This window comes from Pempheris klunzingeri, chromosome 3 (genome assembly GCF_042242105.1).
Source record: "Pempheris klunzingeri isolate RE-2024b chromosome 3, fPemKlu1.hap1, whole genome shotgun sequence".
Taxonomy (NCBI): Eukaryota; Metazoa; Chordata; class Actinopteri; order Acropomatiformes; family Pempheridae; genus Pempheris; species Pempheris klunzingeri.
The window spans coordinates 26336510-26349491 of NC_092014.1; the positions used below are offsets into that span (position 1 = coordinate 26336510).

Here is a 12982-nt window from a genome sequence, read left to right on the forward strand (position 1 = left end):
ATATCTGAGAATATTGTTCCACTGTTAGTTTGACTGGTCTTGTGAGGTGTTGGATGTAAACAGACAGAAACAATAGAGTCTTAATAAGTTATGCCCATACTGTATTTTATACTTAACAGTGTACGCTTACCAAACCAAAATAGAAATATTACTTAGAAATGTATGTCTAAAGGCACAGCATCAAAATACAATTTGACATGCATGTTTTTTCCTTAAAATTGGAGTAAACATTCAGAAGTTAACCCATCTGGCCTCTCTGTTGAGTAATTACAGCCGTCCGTCACAGGGTGAATACTTAGCTTGTAGGTCGTTGCTTTCAGAAGCATCCAGTCAAAATGGCAAAGTGAAATCAAAACTGACTTACAGTACTAAAGATAGAGCATGCGTTCTCCTACACCTCTTTAAAGATTAGACGTTTGTAACAAACAGTAAAAATCCCTCTGAACATGAGCTGCACCTGACGTCCACGGTTAGCACCCAAACCTCTCCGTCCTTTTTACAACAGAGACCACAACTCCACCTTTACGTGGCCGTCAGGGCAGATGGCCCCTGTACATAAATATACATATTAAATATACATTCAGAAGAGCAGGGAGAAATGGACATGCAAATTTGGTCCACCGTTACAGCAGTCTGCCAAAACAGAAAGCGTTGACCCAAGACTCATCCTGAGAACCAACACTGACCACTTGGAGTTTGCCCCAAAAGACATGCAAAACTGGGGCTGGTTTTTGGCACATTTAAGTCTTCCTTTTGTCTTTCTCTAGTAACTACCCCCTACCTCTGACTGGCATTCAAGTGTCCACCCCTTCAGAGACCAAGAAAGCTATCTAAGACATGACTGAGTTCACACTGTGCATGGCTTTAAGTCTCTTAAAGATTTCATACTAAGTATCAGAGAAGCAAAGCACATTAAAATATTCAAGTTAAAAAAAAAGATACAACAATAAAAAAAACTGAATATAAAAGTGGATGTGAATAGGAACGTCCCATCTGTCCACAGGAGGTGCAGTTCAGCTTGTTATACAGTAGATCTGCCAAAACACACAGGCCCAAACACAGGCTGATAACCCTGAAATCTTTAAGTCGTTCCAGTTACTGTTGGATGTGCTGTGCGGGTGTTCGATGCTGTCATCTCCCATCCTGGTTTGTGTCTTCTGAGCTGGGCAAAAGAAGAATGTAATACTTTTTATCTCTATCTAGGTTTGTTAGGGTTCATCTCGAGAGTTTGCTGATGACTCGGATGAGGGCGGCGTTTTCGTCTTTGAGCCTCTGGTTGTCCGCTCTGAGGTCCCCCAGAACCTACAGGGGCATCATGAGACATTGGTGTGTTAAGCTTTTCCACAGTCACGCTCTTCCTCCATTCTACAACATCGACAAGTTCCCCCTGAGCTTGCTCTCATGTTTTACTTTTATCTTCTCTTCTTTTGAAACAAAAAGAACATCAGCACATACAGCGTTTTACTGCTGCGATAAAAATGCCTCACTGCAGTATCAATAATCCGTCTAACACATTACTCAACAATAAGCCACCCAGACCTTGGCACACCTCATCTAATGACCAATTTAGTTACCAGATGACACCCTATTCTTTAAAGGGTGACTTTGGTATTTTTAAGCATGGGCTGCAATGGCTCCTGGCAGTTTGTGTAACTGTGTGACTTTGGTGTTTTAAAGGGTCATTTCAGATCCAATACAATATTAGTGTTATACACACTAACAAAGAAACAGATCGAGGACAAATTCCATAACATTTTGGACTCCTAGTTATTGTGAAACCAAAATATGTACAAAAAAAAAAAAACATACCACAGAGTTTAAAAATGGGGCATTTGCTGTGTGACACTGTGTTCTTTCACCTTAAAGTTGAATGTTTAATTGATCAGTTCCAGTCAACAATAACCTTGGCTCCCTGTTTGTCTCATAATCTGCTTCAGAGCTACGTATTTATTAGCCACTCAGTGGAGGACTGTACCTTCAGCTCATCCTCCAGTTCCACTGCTTTCCTCTGGAGGGACAACTTCTCCTGTGAACAAGTTCACATCACATCACAATCAGACTGAGGCGGCAAACATTTCCCATGTGATTATTTAGGTCAGTGTGCAACTTCTAACGTTTCTCACACCTCGGGTTCACGCTTTGTCGTCTGTTGTCTCATTTTATATTTTCACACACCTTACAAAATCCACACTTATAGTTCATGAGGGGAACACGCCTAGCGTCAGTTGCAAGAACAGGAAATGGAGCTCTTTTTTTATTATTAAAAAAAAACAAACTCTGCTCTAGAACTACATGTAGTGTATAGATTAGTATTTATCCATGGCACAGTCACAGCAGACTTACAAATCTCTCCAGCTCCAGCAGGGCCGGTCTGTCTGTGCTGCCCTCTTGACTCTGCAACAGAGAGAGACAGCGTTCACTTACTCATTTCATACAGAATCTTGAAGAGATACACAACTGCTGCAGTCACTGAAGACACTGAATACGTGTGTATACTTCACAAGTTATAACAAAAAAGTCCCGGTTTAGAAACCTGCAGCTGCCCTTAAATAAGATTAAAAAATGACCATTTATTTGTGCTGCTGTCCACATTCACACACTTTCCTTGTTACGGCTGACTCCAGCAAACGTCAGTGCCCTGATAGCATCCCCTGTTCATTCGGTCTTACACACACACACACACACACACACACTCTTAAAGTTCGGATGCAGCAGCAAACCAGACGAACCTGTCGGAGTCGCTCAAGCTCCACTTTGTTTTGACTGAGCAGCAGCTCCATCTCCTGCAGCTTGTCCTTCAGAGCTCGGTTCTCATGCAGTACCTCCCAGTAGAGCTGGAGGAAACACACACGCCTCACACATCAGAGTGCAACATAACTGGGGCTGTTGCTGCAATACACTTCCTGTTCATTTTTGTCTGGAGCCTGCTGGGCATCATTCCTGTCCTGGTTTGTCAAGACTTCAGCTATAAGTCACACACAGCCCTCAGGTGTGTTTCTTAAGAATGTGTGAGCTTTTCTGTGAAAAGAACAGGAAGAATGTATACCGTTCTGTAGTCAGCGGATGAGTCTCCCAGTTGGCTCTCACTGCAGAGACACAAGAGAGAGTTTTACAGCCCTGGCAGAGAATCCTCCACACCGACACAATGCATTTATAAGACTAAAAGCCTATCTTCATGCTCTGGAAATGAGGACTACTTCACAGTGAGCCAGCAGGTACTTTGAATTAACATAAATTATGAAATAACGTCAGAGAGGAAACAAGTTAAAGGAGAACTTTGGAGTGTGTACACCTGGGCCCTATTCCTACACATTCTGGTGCCTGGATGACGACGTCCAGCAGCAACATGATCATTTGGAGGAACTCCGCCCAATCAAAAAAAGATCTTCATCAGATTATTATCCTGCGTCTGAAAACATTATGGAAACGGTCCCTACAGAGATAGACCTGTAAGATCCTCTTTGTTAAAGCAGAAACTGTCGTCATATCGCTCTCTTCAAACACTGCATTGACATAAACAGCTACTTGAACACACAGAATACAGTAGTTACTGGTCTACCGCTGCCTTGATTGGTTAGTTGGTTTGAGTTATTGTGTGACTTTGGTGTTTAAGCATTATTATTGTGCCTATCAGCCATTTAGACTACAAAATATGCAAAAAATAAGGCCCAGGTTTAAAGGACTCACTTCACGTCTAAGTCATCTGAATGAGCATCCTCATCTTCATTCTGAAAAACAAAAAGGTTCACTCTTACAGCTGCACAGCATGACAGAACTTTTCACTAGCATGTCTAATGAAAAGGACACAGACAGGAAAGTGCATTCTGCATAGATTATGGTTTCTAAAGAACGTTATTTCTTGACCCATCAACCGTTTCCCCTTCCTTGTTTAATCATCATGGCTTCTAGCCGGCTCTCTAAACAAATATTCTATTTCATCACAACAAAGAGGAACTGGTTTGGCTGTTCTTTCCCTTAACTTTCACAAACCGCTGCAAAAATGACAGAATAAGTGAACTCGTTTGCTCAAACCAGCTGCTGGCCATAAAGCAAAGCTCTGCTCTGGCTTGTTTCACACAAATCTTCTACCTGATCTTTGTGATGATGTAACGCTGCTTCTCGCTTACCTCTCCACCCGGCTGAACAATTCCAGTGGAGCGTCTCTCCCTCCTCGCTCTCCTCCTGTCCCTCACTCCCAGACGCTTCTCACCCTCCGACTCCAACTCCTTCACTGGGTCTGTGTCTGAAACGCATGGATGTCAAAAATCCAAAGTGGAGACCCAAAGAGAACGACATATAACAAACACATCTGTTTCCGCGAGGCTGAGGCTGAGTTCAGCTGAAATAAGCAGCTACTCAGTCGTCAGGTAGAAGTTCCACATGTAACTTTCTGTAATCAGGAAGCTGTTTTATCTTTAGTCTCAGTTTCCCCCCAGTTCAAGTCGAGACTTGAGATCAGTGAGCTCAGTTCATCTGAAACAAAATGTTGTTTTTGGCTCTGTGGGCTAATGTTTCAGCAGGTTAACACACCAGTTTATCTTCACATGGTGCCAATCAGATATGTCAGATGGATGGGCTGGGGACCCTAAAAGGCATGGTGGATTGTAAAGCTCATGCTCCTTGACTGTGTCATCATTGTCTCATCTTTACACTTCAAAATAATTTTAAAAGTATCCTAAGGTCACCATAAAAAAAAAACAAGGGTGGAGTGTGTGGTGACAAAAACCTGATGAAGAGGACAGAGGGCTAACATGAACATGTGGTAGGTTACAAACCACAGCCAATGATCCACTTTTAACTGCTCTGGTACTCAGAGCTCATGTGAGAAAACCTCATTTCCTTTCAAAGCCATCATGAAGGGCTCTCCACCCAAATGTGCATGTTTTTATTTGACAGTAAACAGAAGCCACACTCTGACCAAACAGTGTGACTGGTAAACAGACTGATACAAGACTTTTAGCATTTTTTTTTTTTCATTTTCAATTTGGATCCTGTAACTGTGGCACCTTACTGTGACTGTGCTGTATGAGCATTTTAGATAAACTACCTCAAACATACCTTTTCTCTTTTCTCTACTGCCCTTTATGATCAGCAGACATATGCCTGTGATAAAATCTAATAATAAAATCAGTCATGTTGCTACCTCGGCCAATTAACGACAAACTGTTTAGATATTTGTCTGCAAAAAATCAATATGACAGGTAAAACAACGGAAGTGGGTCGAGAATCGGGAACCCACAGCTCAACGTGGCCTCGAACAATTTACTCGGTAGCGTTGTAGCATTTCATCGTCACTCACCCCTTTCAGCGGGCGTGATCGTGACAATGGGGCTGACAGGCTGGATGTTGCGAGGCGGCTGATCTGCAGCTTTAGTCACAGTCTTCTCTGCTTCTTTCAGGTCCGTCAGAGTCACACCCTGGCAGCACAGAGCACAGACAAAACCACTCACAGACCATGTTATGAGTTCAGCAATTATCAGGTGAACCACATCATTTCATTTCAACCAAGACAGCATCATTCATCAAGTAAAAGGTTTGTTAAGTCTTGAGAGTATGTGATTGAAAATGCAGAAAAGGATTTACACAGTTGACTTTAATGATTCCAAGTCCCCAATCCAACTCAAAAGACGTGCAGGTACGTTTATATGTGCTGCAGCAGAGCAGCTAATCAGCTATGTAGACATTGGTGGTGCACTTTTCCCCGTTTGGTCACTTGTGTGACACGCTAAGGTGCAGGACAAGATGTGTTCTGACTTCAGCAGGAAAGCTAATGTGGATTTGGGAGGGGGATGGAGCCAAAAAATGTAAAATTCTACCCGTTGGATTCTGATTTTTCTCAAAGGAGACCACCGGACGAGTGATTTACAGCAGATATGTGTGCTGCTGCAGACAAAACAGATTCAATTTAATTTACACGAAGAAAACAATACGTGAGATGTTTGTGTGTTTGCTTTGCTGTTGGCCCGTGGCCATGGCTTGAGCTCCCCCAACACACACTCTCAAACACACACACACACACACAGTAGAGAGGCTGCAGTGGAGGGAAGTAACAAGTGTACAGCAATGCTTAACTGTCTGCAGTCTACACAGTCTTCAGTTCACCACTGGTGTGTTTTATCCATAGCATGCCCATTAGGCTAATGGCTAGCTGTTTGAACTAAATTTTGCTAATTCTTGAAGACAATTTGACTGGTGAGACAGCCGCCCCCCACTCCCAAACCAGACCCTCCACCCTCCACCAGCCTTATCTTTACTCATTCATTTGATTTAGATTTTAGATTTGTTTCCAGGGAGATATTATTGAGTGATCATTCAGTGATTTTGCTGTTGCTGCTCTAGAAACAATATTTTCCTGCAATGAAGAAAGTGATTAAACTTGGATCGTGTTCTATTTTTTTGCACCGTAATACAAATGACCCAAGGAGCATATTGGAAAAGTAGTATTATGCGATACCCATTCATAGTAATCAGTACCTGAGTGGAGCGGCGAGACTGCCGCATCAGCCGAGAGCGAGCTTTCCTCTGAGACTCAGACTCTTCGTCTCGGACTGGAGCCTGGAATCTAAACACAGATATCCACAAATGATATATTACACAACTATCCTGTACATTTCAACCATTATTACACACCATGTATCTGTATGGAATTCTAAACAGGAAACAGTTTTAAGAAGCATTTTTAAAAATTCTCAAAAACTCAGCACACTGTGTTGTTCTTACTTGCGCCTGTCGGTACTGGGGGTGTTGGGGCTCTCAGCTGCAGCATCCCTCGTCTGGGGAGTGGGTTGGACTCTGGCAGTGCGGTTAGCCTTGTCCTGCTCCTTCTCCTCCACATTTTTCTCCTCTGGTGTCTGAACCACATAAGCCACAAGAAAAAAAAAGCCAGAAGCTTAACTGTAATTAACCGTCGCCAATCAAAATGTCAATTTATTAACCCAGTGAGGAAAGATAGTTGATGTCCCCATACTGTTCAAATGAGTCTGTTAAGTTGAAACGCTTTGATCCAGATCAAAAGCATTCACATCCGATATTACAACACACGTCTTCATCACGGGTGTGTCTAATAGCTCTGTTGAAATGCTGGGTGAGGAGGCAGTCACGTGGGCTAAAACTCTCTTAAGTGCTTACCCATGAGGGAACATTCAGCACTGCTTCTGGTTTTCAAATTGCATATTTGTACATTAGACATACCACATTCTGGCTTTCTAGACATACTTTCTGGATGCTGTTGTCAACATCCTTTTTCTTACCACTGTATGTGTGTAGAGCAGAAAACTGGGGCAAGAACCCAGTTCAAAGAGCAGCCATGTTTCCATTGAACTGCCATGCAAATGTGGGGTTGTTAGCGTTAGGATTACTAAACTAATTTACTTGTAATCCTAACAGCCTATGTGAAATCAATCAAATACTCCTGATTTCTTTGCTGTGTAAGAAATAATCTGCAGCAGAAAAAGCAGATGAATGATGTGAGTTGCCTTTTCAACAAGATATTCAACAAAGTATTTTCATAACTTGTTTAAGAGCACAAGTTGACAAAAGCACCTCAAACGAGCGTAAAACAATATTTCAACAACATTGAGGACGCTCTTTCCCATTTCGGCTGTTCCATCCAGCTTTTCTAAATTGTATTTCATAATGTGCATAACAAGACTTGGCTGAGAAAGTAAGTTATTGAGTGGCTGCGTGATGTGTACCTTGTCAGCTGGGCTGACGGTGGATGTGGTCACACTCTCAGTGTCTGGACTGGACACAGTGGAGCTTTCTGAGAAAAGAGAACCAGCATTTTTTGGAATCAGCACAATCACATGCATTTAGTATGTAGTGCTTCCAGTCAAAGTGTCAACACAGCATTTCGTACCGGGGCTGCTCTCTTTTTCCTCACTCAGCTCCAGGCCTCCTGAAATGCCCCTTTCTTTAGACTGGTCCTGCACATTCATCTTGTCTTTACTGCTCATCCTGCACACAGAGCTCCTGGAAGACACAAAATGGGGACAGATGTTGCCACTTAGGGAACCCAAAGGGTGACACTGCCAAATGAGACTTTTCAGGTCTCCTGCATTGACTACTTGGCACCTTTTATCTTACCATGTGTCTAATAGCAAGTAGATATAACAATTTGTTAATTACTGTAATAGTGGAGTTCTTACTAGGCGGGAGGCAATGTCCAGAGGGGATTTCAGTTAATAACAGATTAAATTAACAGTTCAGTTTTGAGTTTAGACTTAATATCCCATGGTGTTCATAGGATGGTATAACATTTTTGACCAGGAAGAATGTACTTAATTCATGATGAGTTACAGTTGGATACTAACCTCCGCCGTTTGTTTTGTGCATTTGCAGCAATGGAGCCCTGTTGGTTTTGCCTGTCCAATATGGACTGTTCATTGACAGGGAGAAAGAGACGGGGGGGGAGACAGGTCAGTGATCTTCTTATTCACACAAAGCTAACACATATAATATTAGCTGAAGTAAAACACTTTCTCACATTGGCTTGTTTCTGCAATAACTCATCCAGGAGCTCCTCCACGCTTTCATCAGCTACATCAAACGGTGTCTGACCCTACAAATTGAGGAACAATATGACAAAAAATGGATATGAAATTGAAAACAAACTGAAAAACGTGTGATATTTAGACTATAAAGCACTACAAATAAACACCATAAAGTTCTTCCTGAATATAGTATAAGTATAATGTGATGGCTCACCGCGTTGCTGCGGGCCTCCATATTGCACAGCTGTTCTGCCAGAATACGACAGGCCTCCCCCTGACCCCAATGTGCTGCAGCATGGAGAGGCGTCCAGCCATCAAAGTCCACAGCCGACACATCCAGCCCACATTGACACAGTATCCTGGACCACACAACAGCACAAGTGCATGAGGCAATGTGTGACTAAATGCAGACATCCTGAAGAAGAAGTTTAATATACACATCCATTGCTAAAATGTCTTGCTGCTTACTTGAGGGCCTCTAGATAGCCTTTGGCAGCAGCCACATGCAGTGGGGTGGCCCCGGTCCTGGGGTGTTGTACATCAGCAGGTGGGCCCTCAGTCAGCCAGGTCCGGGCGTCTGTCATGATTTGTTCCTCCTCCAACCGCTTGGCTGCCTCCAAGTCCACACCTAGACAGGCAAAGAAAATGTCAAAAGCATGCTTCCCGGGTTGCCCTGGTAACTCAGTGGTTACAGCGCATGCTACAATATATGCCCCTAAAATAAACTAAAGGTTATTACAACCTAGTTTAAAGTAAACTGTAAATCCTGGCTCTCATCATCAAGGATTTTCCGAACAAGACTGAGTGATATGGTTCCAGTCACTTTCAATATGGAAGACGACCATGTAAAGGAAAACCTTTCCTTAATTCAAGGGTGGCGACTTTTCCGTACCTAATCCAGTACTGATAATAAAACTGTTCAGGCCTACAAACAGATACAAAACCACTTGCTGTTCACTCTACAGAACAGGCTTTGGAAAAAACAACAAAACAAAACAAAACAACAACAAATTTGCCCTTGAAAAAGCCCAAATAAACAATGAAACATCCTTTTAAAAGGGGTGCATAGTTTTCAAAGGACAGCACTCACCCTGCCTCAGAATGTACTGCTGAAGAAGGGCCTCAGTGGACTCGTCCAGAGCAATGTCCAGTGGAACGTCACCATCACAGTTCACAGCAGAGAGAGACGCACCTCGCAGCAAAAGGAAACTGACAAAATAATCATGGACAGAGTCAGAATCCATTTGACTTCAGAAATGTTTGCCAAGTCTACACAAGGACAAGAACTCTGAACAAAGAATACGTAATCATATCGTGTTTGAGGTACTATTACATTCAATCTTCAAAGCAAGACCAAAAGTCATTATTCACAGACAAGGAACAACAGAAAGTAGAAAAAAAATGCAGCAATTGTTAAATTGTTTGAGCTGCATGTGTTTGTGCACTAGGCAAGCCCACTCATGCTTTAGCTGACTTGTTGTCCTGCCAAACACGACAACAATGTTGGTATTGTTGAATGCAGAAATACTCTGGCACCCACACTGCATTCTGGCCCCCGATGTGGCAAAGAGTACTGTATTACACTGCTGTTACGCTGCTGTATTGGATAGAAAAAGAAACTATCGAGACATATTCTACACACTCTGCAATGTCAGGGTAGCCGCAGGAGGCGGCAACATGAAGTGGTGTCCATCCCTCACTGTCAACCTGATTCACATTGGCACCGTGCTCAAAAAGGAAGGAGACCATGTCTGCGCTGCCATCGATGCAGGCCTGTGAGGAAGCGAGGAAAATAAAAAGATAATGCAAACAATGCACCTACAAATGTTTCTCACATCACTTCCATCAAACCTCGGGAGTACTGCCTCACCTGGTGGAGAGCAGTGATCCCATCTGCATTAGAACAGTTGATAACTTCTCCCACATCTTCACCATTCTTCCTTTTGCTCTGTTCGGCCTCCTCCAGCATGACCAGGGCTTCCTGCGTGTCCCCACTGGCACAGGCAGCCAGGAACTCTGCAGCCCTGTCAAACCTCACACCTTTCCTGAAGACAGAGGATACATGCACCTAGATGACTTCACAGGGTAGCTGTTGTAACTGGTTTGCCAATTTACAAAGAGCACAAAAACTCTTACGGTGCAGGAAAAAAAAAACACCTTACAACACTGTTGCAGTAGCCCTGTAGAAAAAAACCATTGATGTGACCAGACTGTCGGAGAGATTGAGTCACAGGATAAGGCTGGCAATGTGTTACAGCTTTGTAACTGTCAACAAATTCCTTGAAAAGATTAAAACCAACAATGAGACATCCCTCCTGTCTGAGGATCTCAACCCCTTCGCCATTTGGTCCTACTTAAGACATCATTCTATGAAAAGTTTCATTATTAAAAAGGATTACATACTCTCCTGTTGTTTTGCAAACAATACTCAAATAGGAATAAAGTGTCTATTTTTTTTATGACTTCTGTCAGCAGCAGATTTGATGCACTACTGGTTATCTAAAGAGAGTGGGACGGTGTATGTAGAATCAAATCAAAATAAACCACTGTAGCCACATTCATGTTAGTCACCCAGTGCGACAGTGTGGCTCACTGGCTGTACTTGCTATTGGATCAAATCATTTGGGGTTTTTGGTCTTCTTGTGGGATTTGTTGACAGTAAGAAAGAAGAATAAAAGGAACTAATACAATAATATGTTAAGTCAGTCCCAAGAACCCCATGTGAGTAGATAAAGAGAGAACTAGACCAGGAGCGGTGCCGGTGCTGGACAAGCAGACCTCCACCAGGACTGACAGTTACTTTCTGTGCTTGGTAGCTAGCTAGGTAAGGTTAGCTAGCTACCGCTAAAACTACTAAATATGGTCTCAGAAATGATAACTGGCCCTTGACACTTTCCTAGGCTAACCTAACCTAGGCTGAAGAACCTGCTCGTCATTAAACGTTGAGGTTGTTTAGCAGCTGGAGGGCTGGCGTGATGTCTGAACTGTTTCTGTGATGTGGTGCACCTCCTGTCCGAGCCCACGCACAGCTCTCCTCCTTTAGCACATCTACAGCCGTTTAAGCTTGACTAGCTGGCTGTTAGCTGGTCGTTATTGTCAACCTGAAACAGGAAGACGTTTCCTTACCGTCGTTTTAGGAGGGGGCTGGTTTCATCTCTGCCAACGGACACTGGCTGGTCCCTCGGTAGGTCGCTGAAGTCGGCCTCCGGCTCCCCTGCTCCATTCTCGGCTTCGCCCCGCCACCTCCGTCTGGGCACGGCCGACGCTTTGTCGGTACAGGAACCTGCCCAGCGCTTCAGCTGCTCCCGCCGCTTGGTCCTCGCCGAGTCCCCCATTATTTATCCACGGAGGACTGTGTTTTTAAAAATAAAACATTTACTAACAGGGAAAGACACACCCTCCATGTGTACACTTTCACTTCCTGGTTCTTGCTCTGGATGTGTAGGAGGAGGAAGCCTCGGCTCGTGCCCGCCAGCGTCGGGAGCGCGCAGAGACGCTCAAGCATGTCTTTCTGACGCCACTTCCGCTGTCCTGTTGTAAACAGTCTGTGTGGATCCCTGAGGGGCAAAGCTGGAACAGCCGCAACGCCTCCCTGCTGGGGCATTGTGCACAGACAGTAACCACTACACTTCCTGTTATTGTGCTTCTTTTGAGACCCTGCTAGGCTTTATGTAGAAATAATATCCATAGTGAAGGTAAATAAATCTTCTAAATGTATTTAATAACCAACGACAGTTTTATTAGGCACCCTTTATAGTATTCAGGATTTTACATTGACCATATTAATTATTTATTAATCATATACTGATGCTTTAAAGATCAGTTGTAAGCCACAAATACAAGCAACTTTGAGGTTCCCAGGTTGCATTTCTGCCTGGTGACTTATTAACAGGAACATGAGTTCACTTCCTAATAAGCCACCAAGTCCATGGGTTTCAAGATGCAAGACCTTTATTTGTCACATACACAGTTATACACAGTATTTCTCACTGTCCAAAAAGTCAAATCTGCAGCTACACATGCTAGTAAGACTATAAGTATTATTCAAAGGTCATAACAAAGCATTAAGCCCACCGTTGTAAATGTTATGAAGCCGTTGCGGTCCAGATGCAGCTTCAACCAGGGTCAGGGTCCTCCTGATGAGCAAAGCCAAAAGCACTTGTCTTGCTGGAGGAAGATGAGCAGCAGCCAGTGGGTCCAACAACTTCCCTTTGCAGAGTTAGCACACTGCTGTAGGCTATTTGCCCTTAGGGCACACAGAAAGAGCAAGAGCTGCAGGCCTCAAAATATCCTGAAAGCCAATTTTAGGAAGCAGGCAGGTATAGGCTTGCATGCACAGTTCCACAAAAGAAAACAGTTAACCATAATATGCCCAATTTATTGCAAGCCTGTAATGCAAAAAAGTTAGCAAGCCTATGGACGGTTATGTATGTTGCTCAGCTGCATTGATTTTATACCTTGAATTTAGCTCAAATCATTGTTCCAAATGT

General features: G+C 43.3%; 1 protein-coding gene across 1 annotated transcript; it reads right to left on the reverse strand.

Annotated features, from left to right (window-relative positions):
- Window positions 1-84: 84 nt before the first annotated feature.
- Window positions 85-11928, reverse strand: ppp1r12c (protein phosphatase 1, regulatory subunit 12C). Its single transcript, XM_070827876.1, has 20 exons — window positions 11619-11928; window positions 10363-10537; window positions 10135-10265; window positions 9583-9701; window positions 8961-9120; window positions 8707-8851; window positions 8486-8560; window positions 8313-8377; window positions 7859-7971; window positions 7695-7762; window positions 6721-6851; window positions 6475-6562; window positions 5300-5417; window positions 4128-4243; window positions 3688-3728; window positions 3047-3086; window positions 2730-2834; window positions 2344-2394; window positions 1976-2026; window positions 85-1302 (listed from the first exon to the last, which is right to left on the reverse strand). The coding sequence occupies exons 1-20, from the start codon at window positions 11825-11827 to the stop codon at window positions 1216-1218; spliced, it is 2088 nt and encodes a 695-aa protein (XP_070683977.1). The 5' UTR covers window positions 11828-11928; the 3' UTR covers window positions 85-1215.
- Between the last annotated feature and the right edge of the window lie 1054 nt (window positions 11929-12982).

What these genes read in the sequence shown, in the direction of transcription:
- ppp1r12c (XM_070827876.1), bottom strand. Translation starts at nt 11,827, where the DNA reads ATGGGGGACTCGGCGAGGACCAAGCGGCGGGAGCAGCTGAAGCGCTGG. An exon ending in CCGTCAGCCCAGCTGACAAG is followed by an intron (nt 6,852 to 7,694) that starts GTACACATCACG and finishes TATGTGGTTCAG; the next exon opens with ACACCAGAGGAGAAAAATGT. An exon ending in TGCTGGAGCTGGAGAGATTT is followed by an intron (nt 2,027 to 2,343) that starts GTAAGTCTGCTG and finishes ACTTGTTCACAG; the next exon opens with GAGAAGTTGTCCCTCCAGAG.